Source organism: Artibeus jamaicensis, unplaced genomic scaffold (assembly GCF_021234435.1).
Source record: "Artibeus jamaicensis isolate MK-2021 breed Jamaican fruit bat unplaced genomic scaffold, CSHL_Jam_final scaffold_474, whole genome shotgun sequence".
NCBI classification, from domain to species: domain Eukaryota; kingdom Metazoa; phylum Chordata; class Mammalia; order Chiroptera; family Phyllostomidae; genus Artibeus; species Artibeus jamaicensis.
The window spans coordinates 39505917-39531554 of NW_026522046.1; the positions used below are offsets into that span (position 1 = coordinate 39505917).

General features: G+C 43.9%; 1 protein-coding gene across 12 annotated transcripts in view; it reads right to left on the reverse strand.

Moving 5' to 3' along the window:
• PCNT (pericentrin) overlaps positions 1 to 25638 on the reverse strand; it is a 110823-nt gene that overhangs the window by 28780 nt on the left and 56405 nt on the right. For 6 of the 12 annotated variants that reach the window (XM_053657582.1, XM_053657576.1, XM_053657583.1 and 3 more), the window contains 12 exons: positions 23910 to 24072; positions 22804 to 23016; positions 19275 to 19307; positions 17541 to 17770; positions 16834 to 16950; positions 16705 to 16725; positions 15483 to 15689; positions 13190 to 13360; positions 12613 to 12765; positions 11463 to 11555; positions 6796 to 7701; positions 5542 to 5733 (listed from right to left, as the gene is read on the reverse strand). In XM_053657582.1, coding sequence (XP_053513557.1) covers positions 5542 to 5733; positions 6796 to 7701; positions 11463 to 11555; positions 12613 to 12765; positions 13190 to 13360; positions 15483 to 15689; positions 16705 to 16725; positions 16834 to 16950; positions 17541 to 17770; positions 19275 to 19307; positions 22804 to 23016; positions 23910 to 24072 — 2499 coding nt within the window. The remainder of the gene's footprint in view (positions 1 to 5541; positions 5734 to 6795; positions 7702 to 11462; positions 11556 to 12612; positions 12766 to 13189; positions 13361 to 15482; positions 15690 to 16704; positions 16726 to 16833; positions 16951 to 17540; positions 17771 to 19274; positions 19308 to 22803; positions 23017 to 23909; positions 24073 to 25638) is intronic. The other 6 variants (XM_053657586.1, XM_053657584.1, XM_053657578.1 and 3 more) reach the window with 4 other exon arrangements.

The following is a 25638-nucleotide window of genomic DNA, read 5'->3' on the forward strand; positions in this document are numbered from 1 at the left end:
CAAAGAAGGTAGACCCAAGGAGGAACACACCAAGGCACATCATCATTACATTACCCAAGATTAAAATGAAGGAGAGAATTCTAGAAGTAGCAAGAGATTAAGGGGACAGTTACCTACAAAGGAGTTCCCATCAGACTGTCAGCTGATTTCTCAAAAGAGACCTTACAGGCAATAAGGAGCTGGCAAGAAGTATTCCAAGTCATGAAATCCAAAGACCTACATCCAAGATTGCTCTACCCAGCAAAGCTTTCATTTAGAATGGAAGGGCAGACAAAGCACTTCTCAAATAAGGTCAAGTTCAAGGAGTTCATCATCACCAAGCCTTTATTATATGAAATGTTAAAGGGACTTATCAAAGAAAAAGAAAAAACACGTACAGTAAAATGACAGCAAACTCACGATTATTAACAACCACATCTGAAACAAAAACTAAGAAAAGAACTAGAACAAGAACAACCACAGAAATGGAGATCACATGGAGGGTTAGCAACAGGGGAGTGGGAGGAGGAGAGAGGGGGAAAAAGTACAGAGAATAAGTACCATATAGTTGGTAGGTAGAAAATAGACAGCAGGAGGGCAAGTATAGCATGGGAAATGTAAAAGCTAAAGAACTTAAAACACATGGACATGAACTAAATGGGAAGAATGTGGGTGGAAGAGGGAGGGGAATGAAGGGGGGGAATGGGACAACTGTAATAGCATAATCAATAAAATATATTTTTAAATGTTCTAAGTTAAAAGAAAATAATGAGATTCTGAGATGAGCCCTTTGGTTCCTCTAGACTTCTCAAGATTTCAAGTTTTTAAAATTTTTCAAAAGACAGAATCAAAGCTTAAAGTTCTGTGCCTAAAGGCAACTGTCGGAAAGGATTCTGGGAAGATGGCACAGCAGAAAGTGCTAAGAGTCTGTCTCCCCACATGAACGTCCGTCAACTACAGTAGCAAAATATTGTCTGATGTAACTATCTTGGGACTCCAGAGCCTGTTGAAGGTCTACAACTTCCAGGGGAAGGCCTGGGTGATAAACTGCAGTCAATGTAGGTTAATCAGTCCTCTTAGAACAGCAGCCAGCTGTCCTCCCACCCCAAACACAAAGCAGGCAACCATGTTTATCCCTGAAGCAGTTCGCACACACACTGTGGCAGTCAGGGTGGGCAAGAAGGACCCTGCCCTCCACCCACTGGCTATCTGTGCTCCGACCGCCACTCTCGACTGCAGGGGTGGAAGGCCAGGGTTGCAGCCCCTGCCCCTCTGGCTGAAGTGAAGATCAGAAGACTTGAAGCACTAGTACCTTTTTTTTACCTCTATTTTTTTCTTTTTGGAAAGAAATTAAAAACTTGAACATTCAAACTCTATTACATATACAGAGGAAATTAGAAAGTGACTGTATGTGTCCAGGAAAAGGCATAGGCTAGGAGAAGACCTGAGAAGAGCTTAGACTGTCACCTCAGGCTGATCCCCAGAGACAAATGAACAAACAGAGACAGCCTACAACAAACAAACAAACAAACAAACAAACAGCAAACCCTGAGGAAGAGGGAGGTTTCCAATTTCCAGATTTGCCACACATATCCAAATGTCCAGTGTTCTACAACAGCAACTACAACAAAATCACAAGGCATACAAGGAATCAGGAAAGAATGGCTCATTCAGAATGAACAAATGAACAGAAACTATCCCTGAGAAAGATCTGATAGCACATCTAGTAAACAAAGACTTTGAAACAACTGTCTCAAAGATGCTCAAAAAACTAAAAGAAGGTGTGGGAAAAGTAAATAAATAAATAAATAAATAAATAAAGTATAAACAAAATAGAACCATCAATAAAGACATAGGAAACCTAAAAAGAAATTATGGAACTGAAAATGACAGTAACTGAAATTTAAAAAAATTATTTACTAGAAGATTCAAAGGCAAATTTGGAGAGGCAGAAAAAAATGGTGAACTTAAAGAAAGAACAATGGGAAATATTGAGTCTGAGGAAAATTTAAAAAAACTGAGAAAACTGAATGGAGCCTCAGGGACCTGCTGGACACCAGCAAGTAAACAAACGTACTCACTATGGGGGTCCCAGGACAGACAGAAGGCAGCAGAGTATTTGAAGACATAACAACCGGAAACTTCCCCAATTTGATGAAAGATATGAATGTAAACATCCAAGAAGCTCAAAAAACTCCAAGTAAGAGGAACTCAAAGAGGTCCACACTGAGGCACATTATAATCAAACTTTCAAAAGACAAAAGAGAATTTTAAGCAAAAGTGACTCATCATATAAAGGGATCTCATATATAAGAGATCCTCACCAAGATTATCTGCAGATTTCTCATCAGACACTTTGGAAGCCAGAAGACAGTGGGTCAATATATTCAAAGTGCTAAAAGAATTAAATGAAAAACTGTCAACAATGAATTTAATATCTAGCAAAACTGGACTTCAGGAATAAGGAAGAAATTAAGACATTCCCAGGTAAACAAAAGTTGAGGGAGTTTGTTACCACCAGACCTGCAAGAAATACTCAAGAGAGTCCTGTGGGGTAAAATGAAAGGACACTAGCCAGTAACTCAAACTACCTACAGAACTAAAGATCTCAATAAAGGTAAATACATGGGCAATTATAAAGGCTAATATTACTGCAACAATAGTTCATAACTCCACATTTTGTTTTCATCATAATTGAAATATTTTAAGGAAAATATTAGTTTAAAAGAGTGTAAATATAAATTTACTTTGTAACCCCACCCACTTCTTACATAATTTACAAGTTGAATGTACTTAGAAGAATTATTAGTTTGTTTTGGGGCACATAGGTATAAAAATATAATTTTGTGACATCAAAACCCAAAAAGAGTGGGGAAGGAGCTATAAAGAAACAGTTTTTACGTTACTGAAATTAAGGTATAAATTCAGATCAGAGTATCATAATGTTAGGATGCTAAGTGTAATCTCCATGGTAACCACAAAGAATATAGCTATACAATATATAAAAAGAGAAATGAGAAGAGAATTTACATATTTCACTATAAAAAAATCAACTACACACATGGAAGACAGTACCGAAGAAAATGAAGGACTAAAAAAAAATTTTCCACAAAGAATCCTACAAAACATATAGAAAACAAATTGCAAAATAACAACAGTACATCCCTCTTTATCAGTAATTACTTTAAATATAAATGAATTAAAGTCTTCCAATCAAAGAGAGATTGGCAGAGTGAATAAAAATGCATGAACCAACTATTTCTGAAGTTTATTTCAGACCCAAAGACATGAATAACTTGAAAGTGAAACAATAGAAAAAAATACTCTGGCAAGTATTAACAAAAAAGAGCAGGGATGGCTATATTAATAACAGACAAAATATATTTAAGTCAAAAAAAGAGGTTATAAGAGACCAAAAAAAGGAGAGAATCAGCCTTCAAAAATCTTCCAAAAAATAAATAACAAAGCCCAGGACCTGATGGCTTCGCTGGTAAATGCTATCAAACATTTAAAGAACTAATATTAATCCCTTTCAAACTTTTCCAATAAACCGAATAGGAGGGAGTAGCAGGCTCAGAGGGCTTCAATGGTGAATTCTACCAAACATTTAGGGAAGAAATTATACCAATTTGCCACAGTCTCTTTCATAGGACAGAAGCAGAAAGAATGCCTCTTAATTCATTCTATGAGGCCAGCATTACCTTGATACTAAAGCCAAACACAGCACAAGAAATGAAAGCTATAAATGAATATACCTTATGAACATTTATGTAAAAATCCTCAATAAAATACTAGAAAACTGAACTCAATAGCAATTAAAAGGATTATATACTATGGGTAAGTGGTATTTATTCCTGGAATGCAAGGGTAATTCAACACAGGAAAATCAATGTCATATATACCACATTAACAAAATGAATGAAAAAGTCACACAACTGATGCACAAAAAGTTTTTGACAAAATTCAACACCCTTTCATGATAAAAATCATTCAGCCTAAGAATAGAAAGAAACAACCTTAACATAATAAAAGTTATACATAGTAAACAGAGTAGAAATCATACTTAATAGCGATAGATGAAAAACTTTTTCTCCAAGAACGAGGAAAAGATGCTCACTTTTACCACTTCCTGCCAGAGCAATTAGGCAAGAAAAAGAAATAAAATGTATCCAAACTGGAAAAAAGGACTAAAATTATGTTCATGGATGATATGATCTTACATATAGAAAACCCTGAAGATTCCACACAAAAAAAAATTCCTGCTAATATTAGTAAATAACTTCAGTAGTTGCAAGATACAAAGTCAACATATGAAGATCAGTTGCATCTATACACATCAACAATCTGAAAAAGAAATTAAAAAAACAATTCCATTTATAATAGCAACAGCCAAAAAAAAGAGAAGAGAAAACGAAAATAAGAATCAACCAAGTGGGTAAAAGACTTATAAAATAAAGAACTAAAAATATTGCTGAAATTAAGGAAGACATAAGTGAATGAAAGCACATATTTATGAACTGAAAGATTTAATATTGTTACGATGTCAATAATATTCAGTCACCTACAGATCAAAATGCCAGTAACATATTTTTTTGAGAAATAGAAAAACACATCCTGAAATTCATATGAGACTTAAAGGACCAGAGAATAGCCAAAACTATCCTGAAAAAGAAGAACAAAGCTGGAGGACTCACACTTCCTGGTCTCTAAACTTAAAGCTACAGAAATCAAAACAGTGGTACTAGCAATAAGATATATAGACCAATGGAGCAAAACAAACAGCTCACAAATAAACCCTCACATATATTTTGAAGTGATTTTCAACAAGGCTGCCAAGACCATTCAATGGGGGAAGGATAGTCTTCAACAATGGTGCTGGGAAAACTAGATATCCACAAGCAAAAGAATAAAGCTGTACCCTTACGAAACACCACACACAAAAATTAACTCAAAATGGATCAAAGCTCAAACTAAAACTATAAAACTGAGAAAGAAACATAGGAGAAAAGCTTTACCGCATTGGATTTGGCAGTCATTTCTTAGATATGACACCAAAGGCATAGGCAGCAAAAGAAAAGACAAACTGAACTTCATTACTTTTTAAATATTAGTGCATCAAAAGACTCTATCCCTAGAATAAACAGGGACCCACATAATGGGAGAAAATATCTGCATATCATACATTGGAAAAGAGATTAACATCTGAAATATATAGAGAATTCTCCAAACTCAACAACAACAACAAAAACCCTTGATTTTAAAGTGAGCAAAGGACATTTCTCCAAAGAAGATCTACACAGGGCCAGTAAGCACAGAAAAGATACCCACTATCCTTATTCATTAGAGAAATGGAAATCAAGCTCCTAGAGAGTACTTAAAGGAAACACGTAGGAAATTTCAAAGCAAATCTGAACAGCTATGAGAATGTGATGGATATGGAGAACATGTCACAGTCTACAATCTATGTTGTGTGTGTCACTGCAGCAAAAATGACAGAGAGAAGACTGCCCATGGATGGCTCCATGCCTGCGCTGCCTCTCTCTCCTAAAAGGGGCCAAGTACCTTCATTGTCCCTGATGCTTTGCCATGGTCCTCAGCACTCAACTGCATTTCATTTTTCAGCAGGAACAGCTCAGACTCCAGCTGCCTCTGGCAAACCGTGAGCACTGACATCATGCTGTCTTGTTTGTGGAGGCCTGAGTGGTTTACCGTTACCGGGGCTTTGGCAAACTGCAGATCACCCTTCACTGGACTCTACAATAAGATGAAAAAACAACAACGTTATAAAGATGATGCTAAACACACGCAGAAATGCAGGAAGGCCCGCTGCGGCGTAGCTTCAGGTCCTGGAAGCCCTAAGCATGAGACCAGAGCCACGCTGCAGTCCTGCTGCCTGCTCATAAACAAGTCAAGATGTGCTACCGGCCAAGAGCTGAGGGCACAGGTAGCAGCTGTGATAGAATTGGTGTCTGTTCAACCCAGAACCTCCCCCTAATGAGGGGCAGCAGGCTGTGAATCCTCAGAGTTCTACTCAAATACAAACTGAAGCATGTTGAAAAAAGAAAAAGATTATTGAAACATTTTACACTGGAAATGTTGATAAAAGATACACCATTTGATTAGACATCTAATGCAAGGTTGAGCTCCACATCATGGGATGTTCTCTATCAGAAAAAGAAGTGTTTTAAAAATCTTAAATTACTTAGACAGGGGTGTCAAACTCATTTTCACTGGGGGCCACATTAGCCTAGAGGTTGCCTTCAAAGGGCCAAAATAATTTTAGGACTGTATAAATGTAACTACTCCTTAACTGTTAAGGAGTTGAAATTACATTCAGCCCTTTGAAGGCAACCATGAGGCTGATGTGACCCCTGGTGAAAATGAGTTTGACACCTCTGACCTAGAACAATTAAATTTAAAATTGTACAAAGAACAAAGCCTGGCCTAATCTCACTGTGTACATATGTTCTGACTTGAGGTTCTATGGACCCTAACGGGCCAAGGACCCAGGCCAGCATGAGCTGCAGATTCACCCCCCCTCCCTGATAAGAGCCGCCCATTGGAAATTTCATGTCCAATTGTCCAGAAGTAGAGAAAACAGTTGTTAATTAAAATAGAAACAGAGTAGGAGAGTAAGACAAAGAATTCAGTTTCCTTAACAGAACCTCCAGCTGTCTGGTCCAGCCCCAGTGCTTGGCCACCAGCTGCCTGGGTCAGGGCCTTCTACAGGAGCCAAGTACACCCCAGCCCCCGCAGCACACCACAGCTCTCTGCACACAGGCTGCACCTGTGGGACTACAGAGGAACCAGGCCCACCTGTGGATCACTGCTTTGGCCACAGGAGGCCTCAGTTTGCTGTCTGCTGCTCACATTCTGTTCCAGCTCTTCATCACATGAGGCCTTGTCACCCCTGGCTATACATGTCTGGAAACTGTCCTTCACATGATGGAGCACGGGGTCCCGGTATGCCTGCTGTTTGTCCAGCTCCTTCTGGCACTTCAGAAACTGCTGGTTCAGTGCCTGCAGCTGGCGGCTGAGGCGAACACACTGCACACGGAGCCGCTGGAGCTCAGGGGGCTCACATGTGGCACCCAGGGGCTGCTGTTCCAGGGTGCGGCAGAGGCGGGCAAAGGCCAACAGGATGGCCTTTAGTTCGGTGGAGTGGGCTGACTGCTTTCTGTTCATAGCCTCAATTTCCAGATCTTTCTGGGCAATCTCTACATCCTTTGCTTTGAGAGCAGCCTCAAACTCCTGAATCTGGGAGGCGGAGCCCTGGACTTCAGACTCCTGTAGGGATGGGCTGGGCCCCAGCTGGGATAGCTGCCTTGCAGCAGCCTCCTCTGCAACCCGCAGGCGCTGCTGCAGGGCCTCCAGCGCCTGGCCATGCTGGTGCTCCTGCTCAGCCAGCAGCTGGCTCAAGTCCTCCTTGGCCACAAGCGCAGCCTGGAGCTCGGCCTGCAGCGTAGCCTGGGCCTCAGCTCCCTCAGCCTGCAGGCGGCACAGCCCAAGTTCCAGCTCACTCTGGAGGTCCTCGGCTTGGCTGTCACCAAGCTCAGGCTTGGCAGGTCCCCCAAAGGTCAGCTCCCGTTGCAGCTTCTCGATGACCTCGTGCAGTTGCTCAATTTCCTCTGCTTTATCCTTCTGCAGCCGCTCCTGGTTTTCCTGCAAAGTCTCAATAATGGACTTCAGTTCCTCCACTTCAGAGCTTCTACTGTACATAACCTGGGGAAAAAGCACATTTCAGAAGCAAACTACATATTGATTTCAGAACCCCCTCTCAACTTACAGCTCTGAATTCACTGTCAGAAGTGGAGGCTTCACAGCTTGAAATACAAGACAGCTGTAGAAACAAACTGAGAATGTCACCAATGACAGTCCATATTTGAAACCCCCCCAAAATGCTATACCCCAACTACTTTCAGTATCTCAAACTGGTAAAAAGGAAAATTCTGCTGCTGCCAGGCAGGCCTCAGACACTCCAATTGAGGCTGCTGGGTGCAGCCACAGCCCCCAACCCCCAACCCCCAGCCATCAGAATTCAGGGAAAGCTCTAACTTAACCACCCCTCACTCAATGATACCTTCGTCCTAATATTTCACCACCATATAAATGTGTGTTTAGTTAACATTTAAAGAACTCTGATTAATTTGATTTTCCTAAAGGAAGAGTTTAGATTTCAGGTGTCATTCTAACAACAGAATAAGAACAAAAGTGATAAAATCAGGGTAGGGAATTTACAGAATGAAGAATGTTACTGAACCAGTAACTGCTGTGCATTTACTCTAATACTCAACAATTTTAAGGTAAGTAATGTCAGTATTCCTACTTTAAAGATGAGACCATTGAAACTTAGATATTAAGTACCTTCCCAAGACCATATATAGTAAATGAAAACTAAGGATTGAACTCTATGTTAATATGGCTCTAAACTCTGCAAAAGCAGTCGTGCAGTTTCTTCAAAGTTATGTTTATATACGAACATATTCTTCAAACATATATTTACCTATGAATCAGCAATTTTAGTACTAGCTATTTGTACCCCCAAACCTGCACATGAATGTAGACAGCAGCTCAATTTATAACGCCAAATCCCAGAAACAACCCCAGCACCCCTCAAATGAGTGACTGCAGAAACAAACCTTGGGACATCCACGTAATGCTACTCAGCTATCAGAAAACAAAATTTAAAAACCCCGAATTACTGATATGTGCCACAACATGGATGAACAGCAAACACATAATACATGACTTGATGTAGTAGTCTGGAAAAGGCACACCAGGGGCTGAACAACAAACCAGTGGTTGTCAAGCCAAACCTGGGAAGGCAGAACAAGATTTTCTAAGTGAGGAGCTGGTCTGCATCTCAAATGTGATTATAGGACTAGAAACGTTTTTCAAAACTCATGGAACTGTACCCCCCAAACTGAATTTTATTGTAATTTTTTTAAACTTTGAAAAATGTAAAGATAAGAACAGGTTGTATTAAAAAACAAAAGTTGGAGACTTCTAGCCAAGATGGAGGCATAGGTGGAAACACTGCCTCCCTGCACAACCAAAATTAAGCACAACGAAGACTTAGAAACAAAACACAACTGAAACAGACAGAAAAAGGAACTGTACTGAAGTCCAACAACCATTCATCCAGACAGGTAAGAGGGGCGGAGTCAGTGCCCAGAGGAGAGGGGTTGCGGCAGGAAAGGCAGTGGCTGGTGACCCGGGTGCGGGGTGGCAATGAGCAGACCCAGTGAGGCACGCAAGGTGGCTGGCTGACCCCAGTCACACATTCGAGCACAGATAAACCAGGCAAAAATGGGCATCAAGACAGACTGAGCAACCTAGGGCCCCAGCGATAGAAAATAAAGCCTAAATGCACCGACTGAAAAGGTGCCGGGAGAGACTCCCGGCCTCACAGGAGAATTCACTGGATATACCCACAGGGTCCTAGAACGTACACAAGCCCACCCACCAGGGAACCAGCACCAGAAGGGCCCAATTTGCTTGTGGGAAGTGGCAGAAAAGACTGAAATCCAAGAGAGAGCTAAGCAAGTGCCATTGTTCCCTCTCTGACCCCGCCCCCACATACAGCACCACATCGCAGCAATGTGGGTGGCTCCTCCCTGGTAAACACCTAAGGCTCTGCCCTTCACTACATAACAGGTGCGACTGGACCAAAAAATTACAGTTCAAACAGAAAAACAAATCAAAGCCCCAGAGCCAATACTTTTAAGTGACCAAGAGATAGCCAACCTATCAGATGCACAGTTCAAAACACTGGTGATCAGGAGGCTCACAGAATTGGTTGACTTTGGTTGCAAATTAGATGAAAAAATGAAGGCTACACTAAGTAAAATGAAGGAAAATGCACAGGAACCAATAGTGACGGAATGAAAACTGGGACTCAGATCAATGGAGTGGACCAGAAGGAAGAAAGAAACAACCAAACAGAAAAGAATGAAGGAACAAGAATTCAAAAAAATAAGAGGCTTAGGAACCTCCAGGACATCTTTAAACATTACAATATCCGAATTATAGGGGTACCTGCCATGTCCTCTTCCAACCATGTTGTCTGACAAGGTCTGGGCATGGAGGAGTTGAGTTCAAGGAATTCGTCTCCCCAGAAGAGAACGTGGCATCCAAAAATGGGTTAACAATTGGGTGTTTTATTTAAATTATTTTATTCTTGCTACTGAATATAGACATTGTACTGTACTTACTTATTCCTGTGAAAATCACCCAAGAGGAGAGAACAGTTCAGGGGAAAACATTAGTATTCCCCACGAAACTGCCTGAAAGGATAGAAAAATCTCTACAGATTCCCCTCTCCCTTATACAGGGGAGTACAACAGCCAGGGTAATATAATTGTTAACCATAAGGGAAAACATGTCGAGTTGTATGAATTACCCTGGTTTGAGCAACTTAAAGCCATCGGGACCACCTTGGTGTACCAGAAATAAGAAAAACAAGTTACATGTTTGTTTGAGTGATCAAAAGGTGGTGGGATTGTTAGACACTTGTATTTCAGGTTCATTAATTAGCATAATTCCAATGAAGTTGTACAAAATAATTTCTTGACCAGAGAACAAAATCCCCTCTAATGAAATAGCTCCTGAATGTCTAAAAGTTGTTGGAGTAACAGCCCCTCCTTTACCTTGAACAGGAATATATATTAATTAGAATTAAGCAGGCAAAGAAACAGGAGAAGCTTGTTAGATACCACAAACTAAACACATAGAAACAATTACCAAGGAGTTAGAGTCCGCAGTACATAGAGAAACATTTTGGACAGAAAGATAGATAGCTAAGTTAGACACCACAAAGGCCTTATAATAAATTTCCTAACCTCTGCTCGGTCTAGCGTACCTTTTGCCCCATGCCAAATTCTAGACCTTTAATAAACAATAAGACATTCAAACTCTGCAGATAAAGCTATTTCAAATTGTCTGAAGTACAAGTTGGTAGTTTACAGAACAGTCATGGCGATGTAAAGTGCAGCACAAGAAATACAGTCAATAATGTAATAACCATGTGTGGTTGCACGTGGGCATTTACACTATCAGGAGATCACTTCATAAGGTGTATAAATGCCTGATCTCTATGTGGCACACCTCAAACTGTTACAGTATTATATGTCAACTGTAACTGAAAAAATGTTAAAAGTACTTGTTGGTTTTACAGACATTTATCAAAGTAACACAAAATAATATTCTTGAATTGTGGCAAATATATAGGATACTAATAGATTATTAATATCCCAACAGCTTCTGTCACTGTGAAATTTGCAGACATGAAAAACCTGAAGACAAAAACTGTTTTTTACCCTAACAGCCACTATTAACCTTATACCCTCCATCCAAATTAATGGAAAAGGCCATTATCAATTTTACATAGGGTCATTGCTGAGGTCTCTGTTGATCTGAGATCACACCTACAACCTACCAAGAACATAATGCCCAGGATGCTCTCATACCAAAGAACCACCTACCTCGCTGAGAGCGCCACTTCCCATCCCAGCCAGTTGTGCCTCAAGCTGCTCGCTCATGTGCAGTATCTCCTTTTCTTTGTTTTGCAGAAATGCCTGTGGAAATAATAATAGTAATAAAAATAATGAAGCCAACAAAGCATTACTATAGGAATTGTCCCCAAGCCTCGCAGACATGAACTATCCTAACGGAATAAGCTTGTAGTTTCAAACACTAACACTCCATCTGAACGTGTTTTTCTATTAAAGTGCCATACTAGTTTTAAATGACATATTAGCTTGGTTTTCTAAAATCAGTTCTGTGTTTCTCCAGGAAATTTGTTAAAGTAACCATCAAAGCAAAGCCTGTTCTTATATTCTTACCATCTAGTAATTAAAGATGAATTCCCATGGAGAAAATGAGCAATGATTATAGGATTGGCTTAAAATTCTACCTTCACTGAAGGTGTTCCAAATAGCGCAGGTACAACCTTTGAGAGAATCGGGAACAAATGACACAGCCCCTAGAATTTCTTGCAGTGCCCTCAGTTCACTGACTGAACAACTGCCAGGGTGGCATCACAGGCCATGGTTCTAAACTCAATACATTTCTAAGGTTGTTTTTCTTTTTTAAATCATTCTGATTTAAAAGCAGACTTTTCCCAAACTGAGCTGGGAAGGATAACGAGTGAACATTTGCTAAACATCACCGCCTCTAGAGTGGGCACCCCGGGAGTGGCCAGAGCAGGGCCAATGTTCCCAAGTTATGATTTGTTTCCGTGGCAGGCAGGGAGCTGCCTCTCCTGCAATCTTACTCCAATACAAAAGACTTGACTGTCATCGGCGCTGCAAACGAAAAGCAAACGTCTGGTGTGAAGGTGAAAGCCGGTGAACTCCAGTCAAGGCGACTCAGCTTTTCCACTCATGATTCTGAGAGGCTGACTCCACTACACTTTCTTGAGCTGCCCCAGCTGCCGATCTCAGTGGAGACATAAGGCAGGCACTTCCTGAAATCATCTGCTAGCACAGGGTCCTCTGTCTTCAGAAGGAAGCCTCATGTCCCCCCAGGAAGGCCTGAGGTCCCCACTCCCTGTAAATAATGGTTCACGCATCGGGCCACAACACTTATGCAGTCAACATAAACTTAGATGTCAAGGTGAATCTGTCCCTTTACCTTCAAACTGGCATTCTCCTCCTGTAGTCCTCTGACGCTGATAGCAGTGTGGTTGTTCTGCAGGTCTAACTTTAAGTTCAGATGCAGTATTTCTTCATTTTTACTAATTAAGTCATCTTTAATCTTTTCTAATTGTTCTTGTAGTTCTAAAACCTTTCATTGAAACAAATGAAGGTAGATATTTAAAATTACCTAATGTTCTAATCAATTTAATGATTATTAAAACCATGCCAAAAGATTAAAAGCACATGCCAAAAGTTTTTTAAAGTGTATTTTATTGATTATGCTATTACAATTGTCCATTTTTTCCCCTTCTCCCAGTACCCCCCTCCTATCATCATTCCCCCACCTTAGTTCATGTCCATGTATCATACATGTAAGTTCTCTGGCTTCTCCTCCAAAAACAGTTTTTACTATTCTATAACCCCCATAAAAATGTTAAAATTACAAAGACTACACAGAAGTCACAAACCCAGTGACGTAGCATTTGGATGCCCTCCTACACACAACAGTGTAGTGGACACGTGCATCACAGTGAACAGAAGAAAACCCCCGGCCCCCCCCCCCACCCCCTTACCTCATTTTCCCGCTGCAGGAGGGCCCTCTGCACAGCCTCCAATTGGACTTCAGAGCCCTCAGGGCGGCTGTCTGCAGCAGGCAAAGGGCATTTGCCCTCATCTAGTTTAGACTGCAATGTGGACACCAGAAGCAAATTACTCATCTGCTGCTGCTGTAATGCCTCCTTATCCTATTTTTAAAAAAAGAAGATTTATTGTAGGCAAGTATTTCAAGAAACAGGGGCCTCAAAGTGCTGTCTGTTAAAGCATAAGCTGTCCCCAGATCTTCCTGCACACACCTGCAAGTACCACGTGTGATCCCCAGACCCAGCAATGCTCCAGAGCAGGGACCTGCCTGAAGGATCCTGGAGAGAGAGCATCACAGGTGGTCCTCGATTCCACTGGGAGAAACTGATCCTTAGTAATCATTCAACAAGGCACAAAAACAGTCTCTAGACTGTTGGCAATTTTTTAAAAATTGTAAAAAACTTTCAAAGTTCAGGGCAATGGCTGACAATATATGCATATGAAAAATATTTACAGCCCACTGAAAAGTTTTCAAAGAAAATCTAATATGGATAAAATGGTCACAACACATTGGTCCAACTTTGGGGGGGGGGTAGGGAGAAAGGCATCTCACATATTCCTGGCACCTAATAAGTGCAGTAGATTTTTACTTGGGAGGCGGGGGAGCACAAAGCACCATTTCCTTCCAAGCAGATGAAAGGAAGAGAGAGGAGATAAAACCAGGCCAGGTTGGTGTCCTCAGGTAAGAGCCAAGCTTGACTCATTCAATAGTTCTCACAGGCATTTTCAAGAACAAAGCACATCTGATAAAAACTTACCTCCTAGAGCAGGATTTGTCTCAGGGCCAAACCAATAATCCTAAAAAACTATTTCTTATGCAGCCTTTCATGTAACCTTTTAACCTCAAGTGACATGAAATAAATGAAGCATGAGAAGTTCAGCTGGTCTGGAGGAAATGATGAGTGACCAGAAATGATACAGATCGCCCACCCCAGCACAGCCCTGCAGCCTCATCCTGACATTCAGACACAAAACAAAAGCATTCACACAACAACATGAAAGGTTTCACCGGGCAGTTGATATAAATTACTAAACTCAAAAATTAAAATGCCTGTAACTAGCTCTAAGTACAGTGTTTAATGAAATAACATTTTAAACCTAAAATCTTGAACATTTACTTTATGAAATTACTAAGGAATAATATAAAAATGTTATAAAATGCTATTATAGTATGTGTGATATTGTGATTTATAATATAAATATATATTGTTCTTCATCTGATTGCTGGCACAGACCTCCTGAAACCCTTGGAATTATTCCTGAGTGGTATGAATAATAAAGGTTGTTGATATTCATAATAAGCCCCTTTCAGCCACATCTTAGTTGATGCTACCAAGGTGACTTTTGGAGAGCCCCCATGTCACCTAAGGATCATCAGACTGGTGCCCAGGAGAAGCGACCACGTGATTAGAGGGGTGGACCTTTAAGTCCATCCCTGACCTTTGGGGAGGGGACAGGGGCTAGAGGATGAATCAGTCACCAACAACCAATGATTTAATCAAGCATGCCTAGGTGACCAGATGTCCAATAAAACCCCAAAGAACAGAGGTTCAGCGAGCGTCTGGGCTGGTGAACACATGAATATTAAGGAAACTTGGGCACCTGGACAGGGCACAGAAGCCCTGTGCCCTGTCCCCTACACCTCACCCAGCAAATCTCTTCCTTCCACCTGTTCAGGAGTTATATCCTGTGTAACTAATGGGTGACCTACTAAGTAACATGTTTCTGAGTTCGGTGAGTCACTGTAGCAAATTAACAGAACCCGAGGAGGACCCCTGGAGACCTCTGATCTATACCACCTGGAACTTCTGGGGGGCATCCGATGTCACAAGGGGCAGTCTGTGGGACTGAGCTCTTAACCTGTGGCATCTGATGCTGACTGCAGGTGGATGGTGTCAGAATGAAGTTCCAGGACACCCCACTGAGACCTGCTGAGAACTGAATACCTGCTTGGTATGTGAGAAACTCCCGCCCACTTGGTGACCAGAAGTGTCCGCTGTGAAGTGATGTGGCAGAGGACTGATCATGCAGGAGACACAGGAAGCATTTTTCCTTTAGAGCAAATAAAAGCCAGGAGGGTAGAGGGAACTCCGTCAGCAGTTGGTCTGAGGTCCTCAGTAAAATGCAGTCATTCTCGTGAAAAGGAGGGCACACTGCAGTTCCCCGGCCCACTCCAAGAGGCTCAGTGGGGACTGGACAGAACCCTACACAACAAAGGACGTTCACCTGCTGTAGCTCCTTCACAGCTCTCCTCTGCTTCTCCAGTTCTTCCTGGAGCTGAATCACTTTCCTCCTCGTATCGGCATTTGTCTCCTCCAGATGCTTAATTTCCTCTTCCTGGATCAGCACTTGTCTATCTGATAATTCTTTCTTCAAAACCAATTCGTTAAGTTCATCTGATTTTTCTCTCAACTTTTCCTGTAACAATTCAACCTAAGACAAACAAAAAAAAAGCTTGAGCAATACAACAGTTAAAACAATAACAACAAAAATAACCCAACCATCTTCCAAATAAAAAAGTACCCAAGACAATTTAGAGAACATTGATCTTCCACATGGCTTTGTAGATCTAGGCTGCAGAAGGAAGCCTGGGAAAGAATACGATAAAAACTGTAATTAAAAGGGTACTGTCTCAAAAAAACCCACATAAAAATAAAAATAGGAATTTTGTTATTAAAATGTTTTCATTCTCACCTAAGGATATGTCTATTGACTTCAGAGATAAGGGTGGGGGTGAGAGACAGAATGAGCCAGAAACATCAATCGTTTGCCTCCCGTACATGCCCTAACTGGGGACCCAACTCACAACCCAGGTATGTGCCCTGACCAGGAGTCAAACCCACAACCTTTTAGTGTATGGGAACAACACTCCAACCAACTGAGCCACTCAGCCAGGGCTTAAAATAAATTTGGCAGTGAGGAATAGACGGCTACTTATCAATAAAAAACAGAATGAAGCACTCACAGCAACCTGGATGAATCTCCAGAGAATCTCCAGGCCAGTGGAAAGCAACCCCCAAAGGCTACCCACTGCAATCCATTTGTGTAACCACGAGGAAATAACAAACTACTATGAGGATGGGGCTGAGGGCCCCATGGGGCTCTGTCTGCATGTCAATGTCCTGGCTGTGACCTTGGGCTGGCTTCTGCAGGATATCGCTACTGGGGAAACTGGGAGAAGGATATGCAGGAACTCTGTCTGTCTTATTCCTCAAACTGCTACCGAAACAACAGTTATCTTGAAATAAGCTTAATTTTAAAAAAGAATTAGCAAATTGACTACAGCTACCTTGGACAGGAGGAGACAGGTCCAGCCCGAGCAGAAGGAAGCGAGAAAAAGAAGCAGGACGCAGGAGCGGGTGCACCACACCCCCCTCCCGCCCCCGCCCTGTGTGCTGGAGCGCCCCAGCCATGCAGGTGGACGGGCACAGACAAAGACAACACATACCTCCTCATCCAGCTGTGCCTGCTGTCATTGCCACATACATGGAAGGCAAAAATATTTTTACAGATAAGGCTTCAAAACAGTGCAAAGAGCCACTATCCCACGAGTGTGGCGCCCATCAGGCTGACTTACTTCACTGTCGCGGGTGCTCCGGGACTGCAGCTGGGCTGCCCGGCGGAGCTGCTCCTCCAGCTTCTGGATCTCCTGCTGGAACTCCTCCCGCTCGTGCTCCCTCTCCACGGCCTGCTCCTATCACGAGAGGCAGACTGTGTGGGTCACTTACTGTGATGTCACTTCCCAGTCATACCAACTTCCCTCTAAAGGAGACCGACCACTGAAAGGCATGAGATGGACGGGGGACACGCCTGATCTGACGCTACAGACAGGGCTTCCATTTCACATGCGCGGCCACTGCCAGTACTATACATCCCACGTACGGGCACTACATGCATGACGTAGAGCTGACTGAAGAGGAGGATCTTCCCATGACATGTGGGGGAGGCTTCTGGAACATCAAAAGGAATAAAAGACAGAAAGGGCGGACGGCACAGGCCAAGGCAGTGCCAGGCACACAGGACCTACAACTTGGACTGTGGGAAACTCCTGTCCAGACCACAGGAAGGAGTGTGGCCATGAGACCAGGGGGTGTTCCCTCAGAATCACACATCACAAATGTTGACAAAATCTGAACTGTCCACCAAGAGACAGGGTCACATGAAGATCTACTGCACATTAGCCCTCTCCACTGGGTCACAGAAGCTTATTTAATGACCTGGCAAAGGTCCGGGCTATAAAGATGACTTCCAGGGAGGCCAAAAGAACGTATAGAGAACACTTACATCCATGAACTGCCGCTGGCTGCGCAAGTGCTTATCCAGGGACACCATCTGCTGCCGCAGGGCACTGAGCTCCTCAGCCTGCAAGGCACACGCTCGATGGCGCGAGACCTGCTCTTCCAGCTCAGCCTCCAGGAGCTTCACCTGGGCGAGCAGAGCCATGCGGTCCTTTTCACACTGCTGCTTGGTCTCCAGCCGCTCTGTGGTGGCAGCTTCCACTTCCCTCTGAAGCGCTACAGAGGCAAAGAGAACAGAAGGGGAGCCCCATAGCTTGAGTCAGGGTCCCTGTGCTGACTACCAGGGACACCCACACGGCGCACGCCCCACTCAACACCGTGGCCAGCCTCCCTGGGCCAGGCACCCAGTCCTGGTTGGGGCCTGGAGTACAGGGTCCCCAAGTCTTCCAGACCTCATGCCCCCACCCACCCACATGTAGCATGGATCTGCCCTTCATTTCCCCTCTTCCTATAGAACCAGGACACAACTCGGGTCACATGGTCACCTCAAGATGAGGGAACATATGCCCACGAACCAGCATGGGCCGGTGTCCTGTTTGATGTCAGGCCCATGTCCTAACACAGTCACAAGGCAGTGAAATACCCACTGAAAATAAACTCGAGCACTTTCGCAAAAATAAATAAATTTTTTAAATTGTAACTTTTAAATAAAAATTGGCTAAAGTGAAAAAAATTTAAGCCTAAGAAGGTATTATTAAGCCATCTTGGTATTATTCCCAAATGACAATATCACATACCTTTCTATGAATTACACCTTCTCATATAATCCCCAATAAGGAAAATGAAATGTAACTTAAAACCTCTGTCTGAGGGAACACAAGCCCTGATGAGCCGCTGGCAGTAAAGCGCTCACTACGTGCCCAGGGCCAGGGTAGGGTCTTGGAGGAAAGATGTGAAACCCTAAATGAATCAAAAGCAAATTTCCATTCACAGGGCAATGGCTGAGGCTGCAGTCCAAGGGGAAGCTGTAAACCAGGCAGCATCCGAAAGGATACTTGCCTCTGCAGAAGCCTGAGTGTCCAAATTCCTCCAAAACATTAAACCCCCAAGTCTTTATTTACATTTTACCAACTTTCAAAGCTTAATTACTCTGGTTTACAAAAAATCTGTCTATGTCTTATGACAAAGTACTGTCCCTACTAACAACATTCTCAATAAATTTTCATGCTAGGAAGTCAGCAATTACAGTAAATTAGCCTTAAACATGCAGTTAGGTCAGTGTCATCCATCGACCTTGGAAACACAAAATGAGACTTACATGTCACCTCTGTGACAGTCAGTGATGCCCAATCATCTACTCAGACAATACAACTTTCAGGGCCAACCGCCGTAGAAAAGATACCAGCTGCCAGCACACATGGCCTACATGCGAGTGGACAGAGGGCAGGTGTTCGTACTGCTGCCAAGGCCATGCTGAGGGCCGACCACGAAGTTGACTAGCACTGGAGCTCCACCGGGCCCGCCATGCCCCAAGCCAAGCCACAATAACCCCCCCGAGCCCTGCACATCACACACACTGTAGATCAGCAACTGCCATAGGCATCATCAGAAAAAAGCATGCCCATTTCCACACTTGAATGTTGAAAATGAAAGTCATCATTTTGTTTAATAGTTTGCTGAAAAAGCTCTGGAGTACTTCTCCTCTTTAGTAAAACATTTGTAAAGTCTGCTGCAAACACAAAGCGTATCACACGGAAATCACTCGTTGGTTTTCACGAACCTGAATCCTTATGTGCTATAGTAACAGGAACACCTATAAATGAACACACAGTACTTTCAGAGGTGAAACAGGAGAATGTGCCACCTACAATGTGTCAGTCAGAAACCAGAGAGGGGAAATGACAGCAGCAAAGAATGTCTTTGGCCCTGGACAACCCATAAAACTTGTGCATTTCCAAACCACCACTGCTTATGGGTCTGAATATCTGTGTCTCCATATTTTGAACCCTGATCCCCAAAGTGATGGTGTCAGGAGGCAGGGCCTTTAGGAGGAGATAGCTGATGAAGGTGGAGCCTCACGCTGGGGTTAGTGCCTTTCTAGAAGAGACCCTGACAGTGTCCTGGCCCCTCTGCATGTAAGCATATGGTGGGATAGCTGTTTGCAACCCAGAAAGAGGCTCCTCACCGAAAATGAAACTGTGCCAGCACCCTGACCTTGGACCCCAGCCTCTAGAACTGAGACAATAAATGTCTGCTACTTTTGAGCCACCCAGTCTGAGTTTTGTCACTACAGCTGAATGGACTGAGACAGAAATGTCTGCCCAGGTGTCATAGCAGGTCCTGGCCCCCAAAGACTTTTAAAAGAGACAGAGGAAAACACACAGGACACCTGGCATTGCCCCGAAACACATCACACATCACACACCACATTAACAGATGAGGCAGACCTGAATTTCCCCATGAGATGCCACGAGCTCCCAAATTCTTGGAATCTGACCAGTATTCATGAGGCCCCAAAGAAGACCGAGGACCATAGGCCCCCAAGACTGCACCTGGGGATGCTTGTGGTGAGGGGAGCAGGTGTTCAGCTGGCTAGCAGTTTGTTGAACAGCTTGCACAGGGTGAATGGCACCTTCGGTGTGACAGCACATGCTGACTCCCTAACTGGGAGTACACAGCTACGTGGTACAGTGAAGGTAAGGGACAGAGAGCAAGTGAGAAGTTAAGTCGGGGTTAAGATGTGAAAATGAAAGCAAGCCCAGAGGATCCCAAAGAAAGCACGAGAATTGCCTGATGCAGAGCCACTCAGGTCTTGGGCAGCTAGGACGAAGCTGTGCCACGGCCCAGGGCTGTGCAGCACTCATTTGGTCCCATACCTCTGTGTCCCAACCCTCGGGATGAGGAGAACAGACTAGAGATACCAGTGCTCACTGTGTAAGCATGGGTCTGGACTGGACAGGGTGTGGGACAGCCACCCAGCCCCCCCAAAGGAAGGTCTGTCCCACTGTGAAGTACAGCCTATAAAAAGTTCCAGAGGGACAGAAAAGGATGAGAATAGGAAAAGAAAGTCTGAAGAAACAAATCCCCAGATTTAACAAAAAATAACAGACCTTAGAACAGAAAAAGTATAGAAAATCTACCCTAGTGATATGTAAGAACATCAGAGCAAAGAGACATTTCTAAAAACATCTACAAAGAAACAAGATAAGCCCCAGCTGGTGTGGCTCAGTGGACTGAGTGCTATCCTGCGAACCAAAGGGTTGCTGGTTCCATTCCCTGTCAGGGCACATGCCTGGGTTGTAAGCCAGGTCCCCATTTGGGGGCCATGAGAGAGGCAAAGGATCAATGTTTCTCTAGAACACTGATGTTTCTTTCCCTTCCTCCCTCCCTCTCTCTAAAAATAAATTAAAAAATCTTTTTACAAAATTAAAAAAAACAAAGTAAAGACAGAAATACTAGATTCAAGGAAAGATTGGGTTATACCCTCACATTAAAAAAATAAATCCAGAATTATATCTTTTCAGCTATAATTTCACTTAAGGATGAGTGTAAAATAAGGTAAATCTCAGGTACTCAAGGTCTAAGAGTTTTTCTTCTCTGACACTGTTAAGGAAAAAACAGCCCTCAACTCACACGCGTGTGTGCACAAACATACACACAAATGTGGACAAAGCCTTGCCCAACGGTGCATGGCTGGGCACGGCACAGAGATGAGCAAGCAAGACAGGACAGGTTCCAGTGCCGCTGGGGGGGGGGGGGCAATGGTGCAGAAGGAACCCCAGGCACACAGCATGAGTCGTGTGTGTGTGTGTAGGGTGGGGGTGACAGAGCACCCCCAGGAAGCATGGGAAACAGAAAACGAGGGAAGAGACCCAAACAGCCATGAGCACAGTGACATTACCTGGCTGAACAGAGCAAAGGAGATGCCCAGAGCTGAGCCTTTTAGAAAGTCATTATATAATATCCATAAGAGGCGATCAGAAGTATAAGGAAAAATAGAAAATAAAGGGGTAAAAACTGACATATAAGGAAAAACAAGAAAGTTAGATTAATTTTTTAATACCAAAATTTACACCAAAAAATGAAAAAGGGACAAAGGAAATGTGCTCTATATAAACAAAACGAAGCTGAGCAAGAAGATTAGTCTAGAAAGAATTACAAATACAGTTTAAAGTATTGCTCATGAGTGGAAACCAACAACTGCCTACAAATTCTATTTGCTTCAAGAAATGGCAGGCCTGTCGGACCCACGTGCCCACCAGTGAGCCGAGCACCCACCAACAGGGCTTGCAGAACCGGGAAGGCAACGAACAGCAGAGATGTGGTCCAAGTCAGGGAAAATGTGGAAATGGTGAGTGAAGTCAAAAGCTGGTTACTGACTGAGGAAAATCTTTTAAAAAGAAATAATCTGAGGGGAGACAGTGAGTTTCTGAATGGGTGGCAGTGGCCAGCAAATGACTGAGGCTTGAGCACAGGCAGAGCTGTAACCATGGTAAAGGCAGAGACTTTGGGGACAGGGGAGGCAGGGAACTCTGTTCTCCAGACTTGCAAGCAGCCACACCCTCAGCAGAGGGGGGGCGGGAGATGCAGTGGTGGCAGGTGGGCAGGCACAGGGACAGACAGGGCCACACCCACTGAAGTCAGCATGGGAAAGCTGAGCTCACACAGGACCCTTACAAACCTGCTACTACAAACCCAACATTTTATGCTTTTCATGTTTTGACTATTTTTTAAAAATTTCGCCTTTTAAAAAGATTTTATTTATTTATCTTTTTAAAGGGGAAGGTAAGGAGAGAGAGAAACATCAATGTATGGTTGCCTCTCATGTGCCCCCTGCTGGGAACCAGCCTGCAACCCAGGCATGTGCCCTGACTGGGAATCAAACCGAGACTCTGGTTTGCAGGCCTGCACTAAATAATTCACTGACCTATACCAGCCACAGGGCTTGACTGTTTTAAAATATTTAAAAATCTGAAACACCTTTCATTAAACTTATGTTTTCTTAGTAAAGTTAACATTAGGAACTTTTTTTAATTTTAAATAAAGTTTTTAAGTTACCCTCATTTTTTTCAAGGTCTTGGCTGTTTAGCTTGAGCAAACTGGTGACATTTTCAGGGACCTGTTTGCTAGAGGTTACTCTGACCTCAGAGATGGGGAACCAGGAGGACAGGTGGATACTGATCTGACCTTGCACCCCTCTCAAAACCACACACACACAGACACACACACACACAAAGGTTCCCTCTGGAAAGTGCTGCCGTCTTTCCACCATCTAGAGATGTGAAGCCTGGCTTGTTGACTTTTCTTACCAGCTTCTCTCTCTTCTGCTTCTGCAGCTGCCACTTCCTTTTGGTGCCACAGGACAGAGTTCTCCTCCTTCAGCTCTTCCTGCTGCCGAGTCACCCGATGAAGCTGCTGCTTCAGGCTCTCCAGCTCGACCACGAGGCCCTGCTCGGACATCTCCTTCTGGCCCAGTGCCTCCTGCAGGCTGGCCTTCTCCACCTTGAATCCCTCGATGATGCCTGAGGAGGCAGGAGACACATGACTGCTGAAGCCCCACTGGAGGAGTGAATGAAGCAGCTGGGCAGACAAGAGCAGCCCTGGCATCAGCATGAGAGCCGAGTGGTTACACCTGTGTCTGTTTCTTAGCTAAACAGCACAGGGCTACCCCGAATTCCCAAGCATGCACGGGAGCTGCCAGACAAGGCAACGCACCTGGGAGCACCCATTTACACACACCCACTAGTGCCAAGTGTCTGGCACACATGGCCACTGGGCGTGCCAGACTCCAGAGTCTCAGGAGTCAGAAGCAGTCATAGTGGTGACTGTGGGGGACACTCTCTCCCCGTCACCTGTGATGGGAAGATGGAAGTTCACATCTCACCATGCCATGAAATGCTTTGGTTGTTGCCCTCCAAAAAGCAGAAGGTAAGTACCAGGGAACAGGATGGCCCACAAACCTGTCTGCTGCAACCCTGACCATCCCCAAAGCTACCCCCCCAGTTCCTCCCAGAGGCAATCCATTACACCGAGGAAAGTCACTAATGCCTCACACCATTTGTTTAAAAAAACTTCTGTGCTACCCTGGCTGGTGTGACTCAGTGGTTGAATGCTGGTCTGCAAATCAAAGGGTTGCCGATTTGATTCCCAGTCAGGGCGCGTACCTGGGTTGCAGGCTGGGTCCCCAGTAGGGGGTGTGTGAGATGCAACCACACAGTGATGTTTCTCTCCCTTTCTTTCTCCCTCCCTTCCGCTCTCTAAAAATAAATAAACTGTAATGGCATAATCAATAAAATATATATTTTTAAATAAATATATATAAAATCTTTAAAGAAAAAAAACCTGTGCTAATACCTCCTCTTAGCAAGGCAGTGCCTAGTTCCAATCTGTCCTCACTGGCCCGCCAGCAACTCACCTTCTGCCTTGTGCAGCTCCAGAGTCAGCTGTGTCTTGGCCGAGTTCTCCTCCTCCAGGCGTTCCAGTAATTCCTGGTGTTTTCTAACGACCTGGGCCATCTCCTCATTCTTACAGCTAAATTCTTTCTCAAAACGAGCATGAATTTGGCGTGCTTCCTCCAGCTGAAAATTTGAAAATTGGAACTGCATATCAAAAATAATCAAAGCTTGCATTTATCCCAATAGAATTCTACTTGCTTAGAATTCTGGTGAAATCAACATTCTATAAGAAACAGTTTCCATGTTCAATGTTATGTTAATTACTGAAGAAAACTGCTCATTCAACAAATTTTCAACAACGGACAATTCTGTGCACATAGAACCAACCAGAATCATGCACTTATGAACCGTGGATACACGTCTCTGCATGGCAACACTGTTAAGGGCACATGACCACTGAGAGCCTGGTACCTGGGCAGTGATGAGCCACTGGATGCACACTTAGAGAAGAAGATGGGAAGGGCCACAAGGGTGGGAAGTCACCGCAAGAGTTGACGCTGGGGCCAGTCACCACAATGAGCAGGAACCCTGATGCTTTCCACCTCCCTGACATGTCCCCATGAAGCCTCCTGGCCTCTCTGGATGGATGCCCCCACTTCTTGCCTCAGCCGTGGGCCCCAATCTTCCCTCCCTTGCCAGCTCTTCTAGTTGGCATGTCTATTGGGAGGATCCCAGGCCATCTACAGGCTGCGGGGCCCTAATTCATCTCTGAATTCAAGATGACTACTCTTAGCTGTCCAGACAGACAACTCAGCACCTATCCTGGGCCATCCCATGTACTTGACGAAACTCAGCCACTAAGAAAACCTGTTGGTTTTATCTTGAAAACAGCACCCAAGGACGCCTGTCACAGTGTCTGTCCTCTCAGGACATTTGGCCCTGCCAAACAGCCACCAGGCAGCCCCATCACTGAACCTGACCTGAGCAGGCCTCTCACTCCCCTCCTGCCACTGCCTGGCCCACCTCCCACAAACTCTGCTCCACTCACCCCACCTCCCCAAAACCTGTCCTGTTTTCCCTCCCACATGCCCCACTTTCCCCCTGCTGGTGGGATGGTCAAGCTCCCTGTGGAACGCACTCCATGCGGTAAACTTCTAAGGAGCAGGACATGGGAAAGGCAAGTGTGGGCCCATGAACATCAGGCCAGGACCACAGCCTGGTGACAACTGCAGATGGCAGATGCCAGATGCCCATAGAAGGGTGTCTGTTTCCATGTAATGACATTTGTGGGGTAGAAGACACAAGCAAAAGCACCTGATGATTTGTTGGCTGCTGCCCAAACCTGTCCAGGCTTTGAAAGAAGGTGGGAGGCGAAAGAGGAACAGGCAGTGGGGGGGCATGAGAAGGAGATGTCAGGTCTTGACACTTGCTCTGCCCACCCACCCTGAGGAAGGAACATCACTGTTTCTGAGATGGGAACAGCAAAGTTTCACATAAGAGTGTTTATTTTTTAACTGGGCAAACTCTGGGAAAAAAAGAATCTCTTTACTGCTCTCACTTATTCCTATGTAATGTGTCTCCTATTACTTAAAATGTCCTCAAAGGGTTAACCAACATAATTTCTTTTTTCAGTGACAATCTTTGAATGTGGAAATAAAATCGTACAGAATGAAAAGCAGAGCCCTGGAAGGTGGCTCAGCTGGTTGAAGCATCGTCCCGTACACCAAAAGGTGGCAGGTATGACCCTCG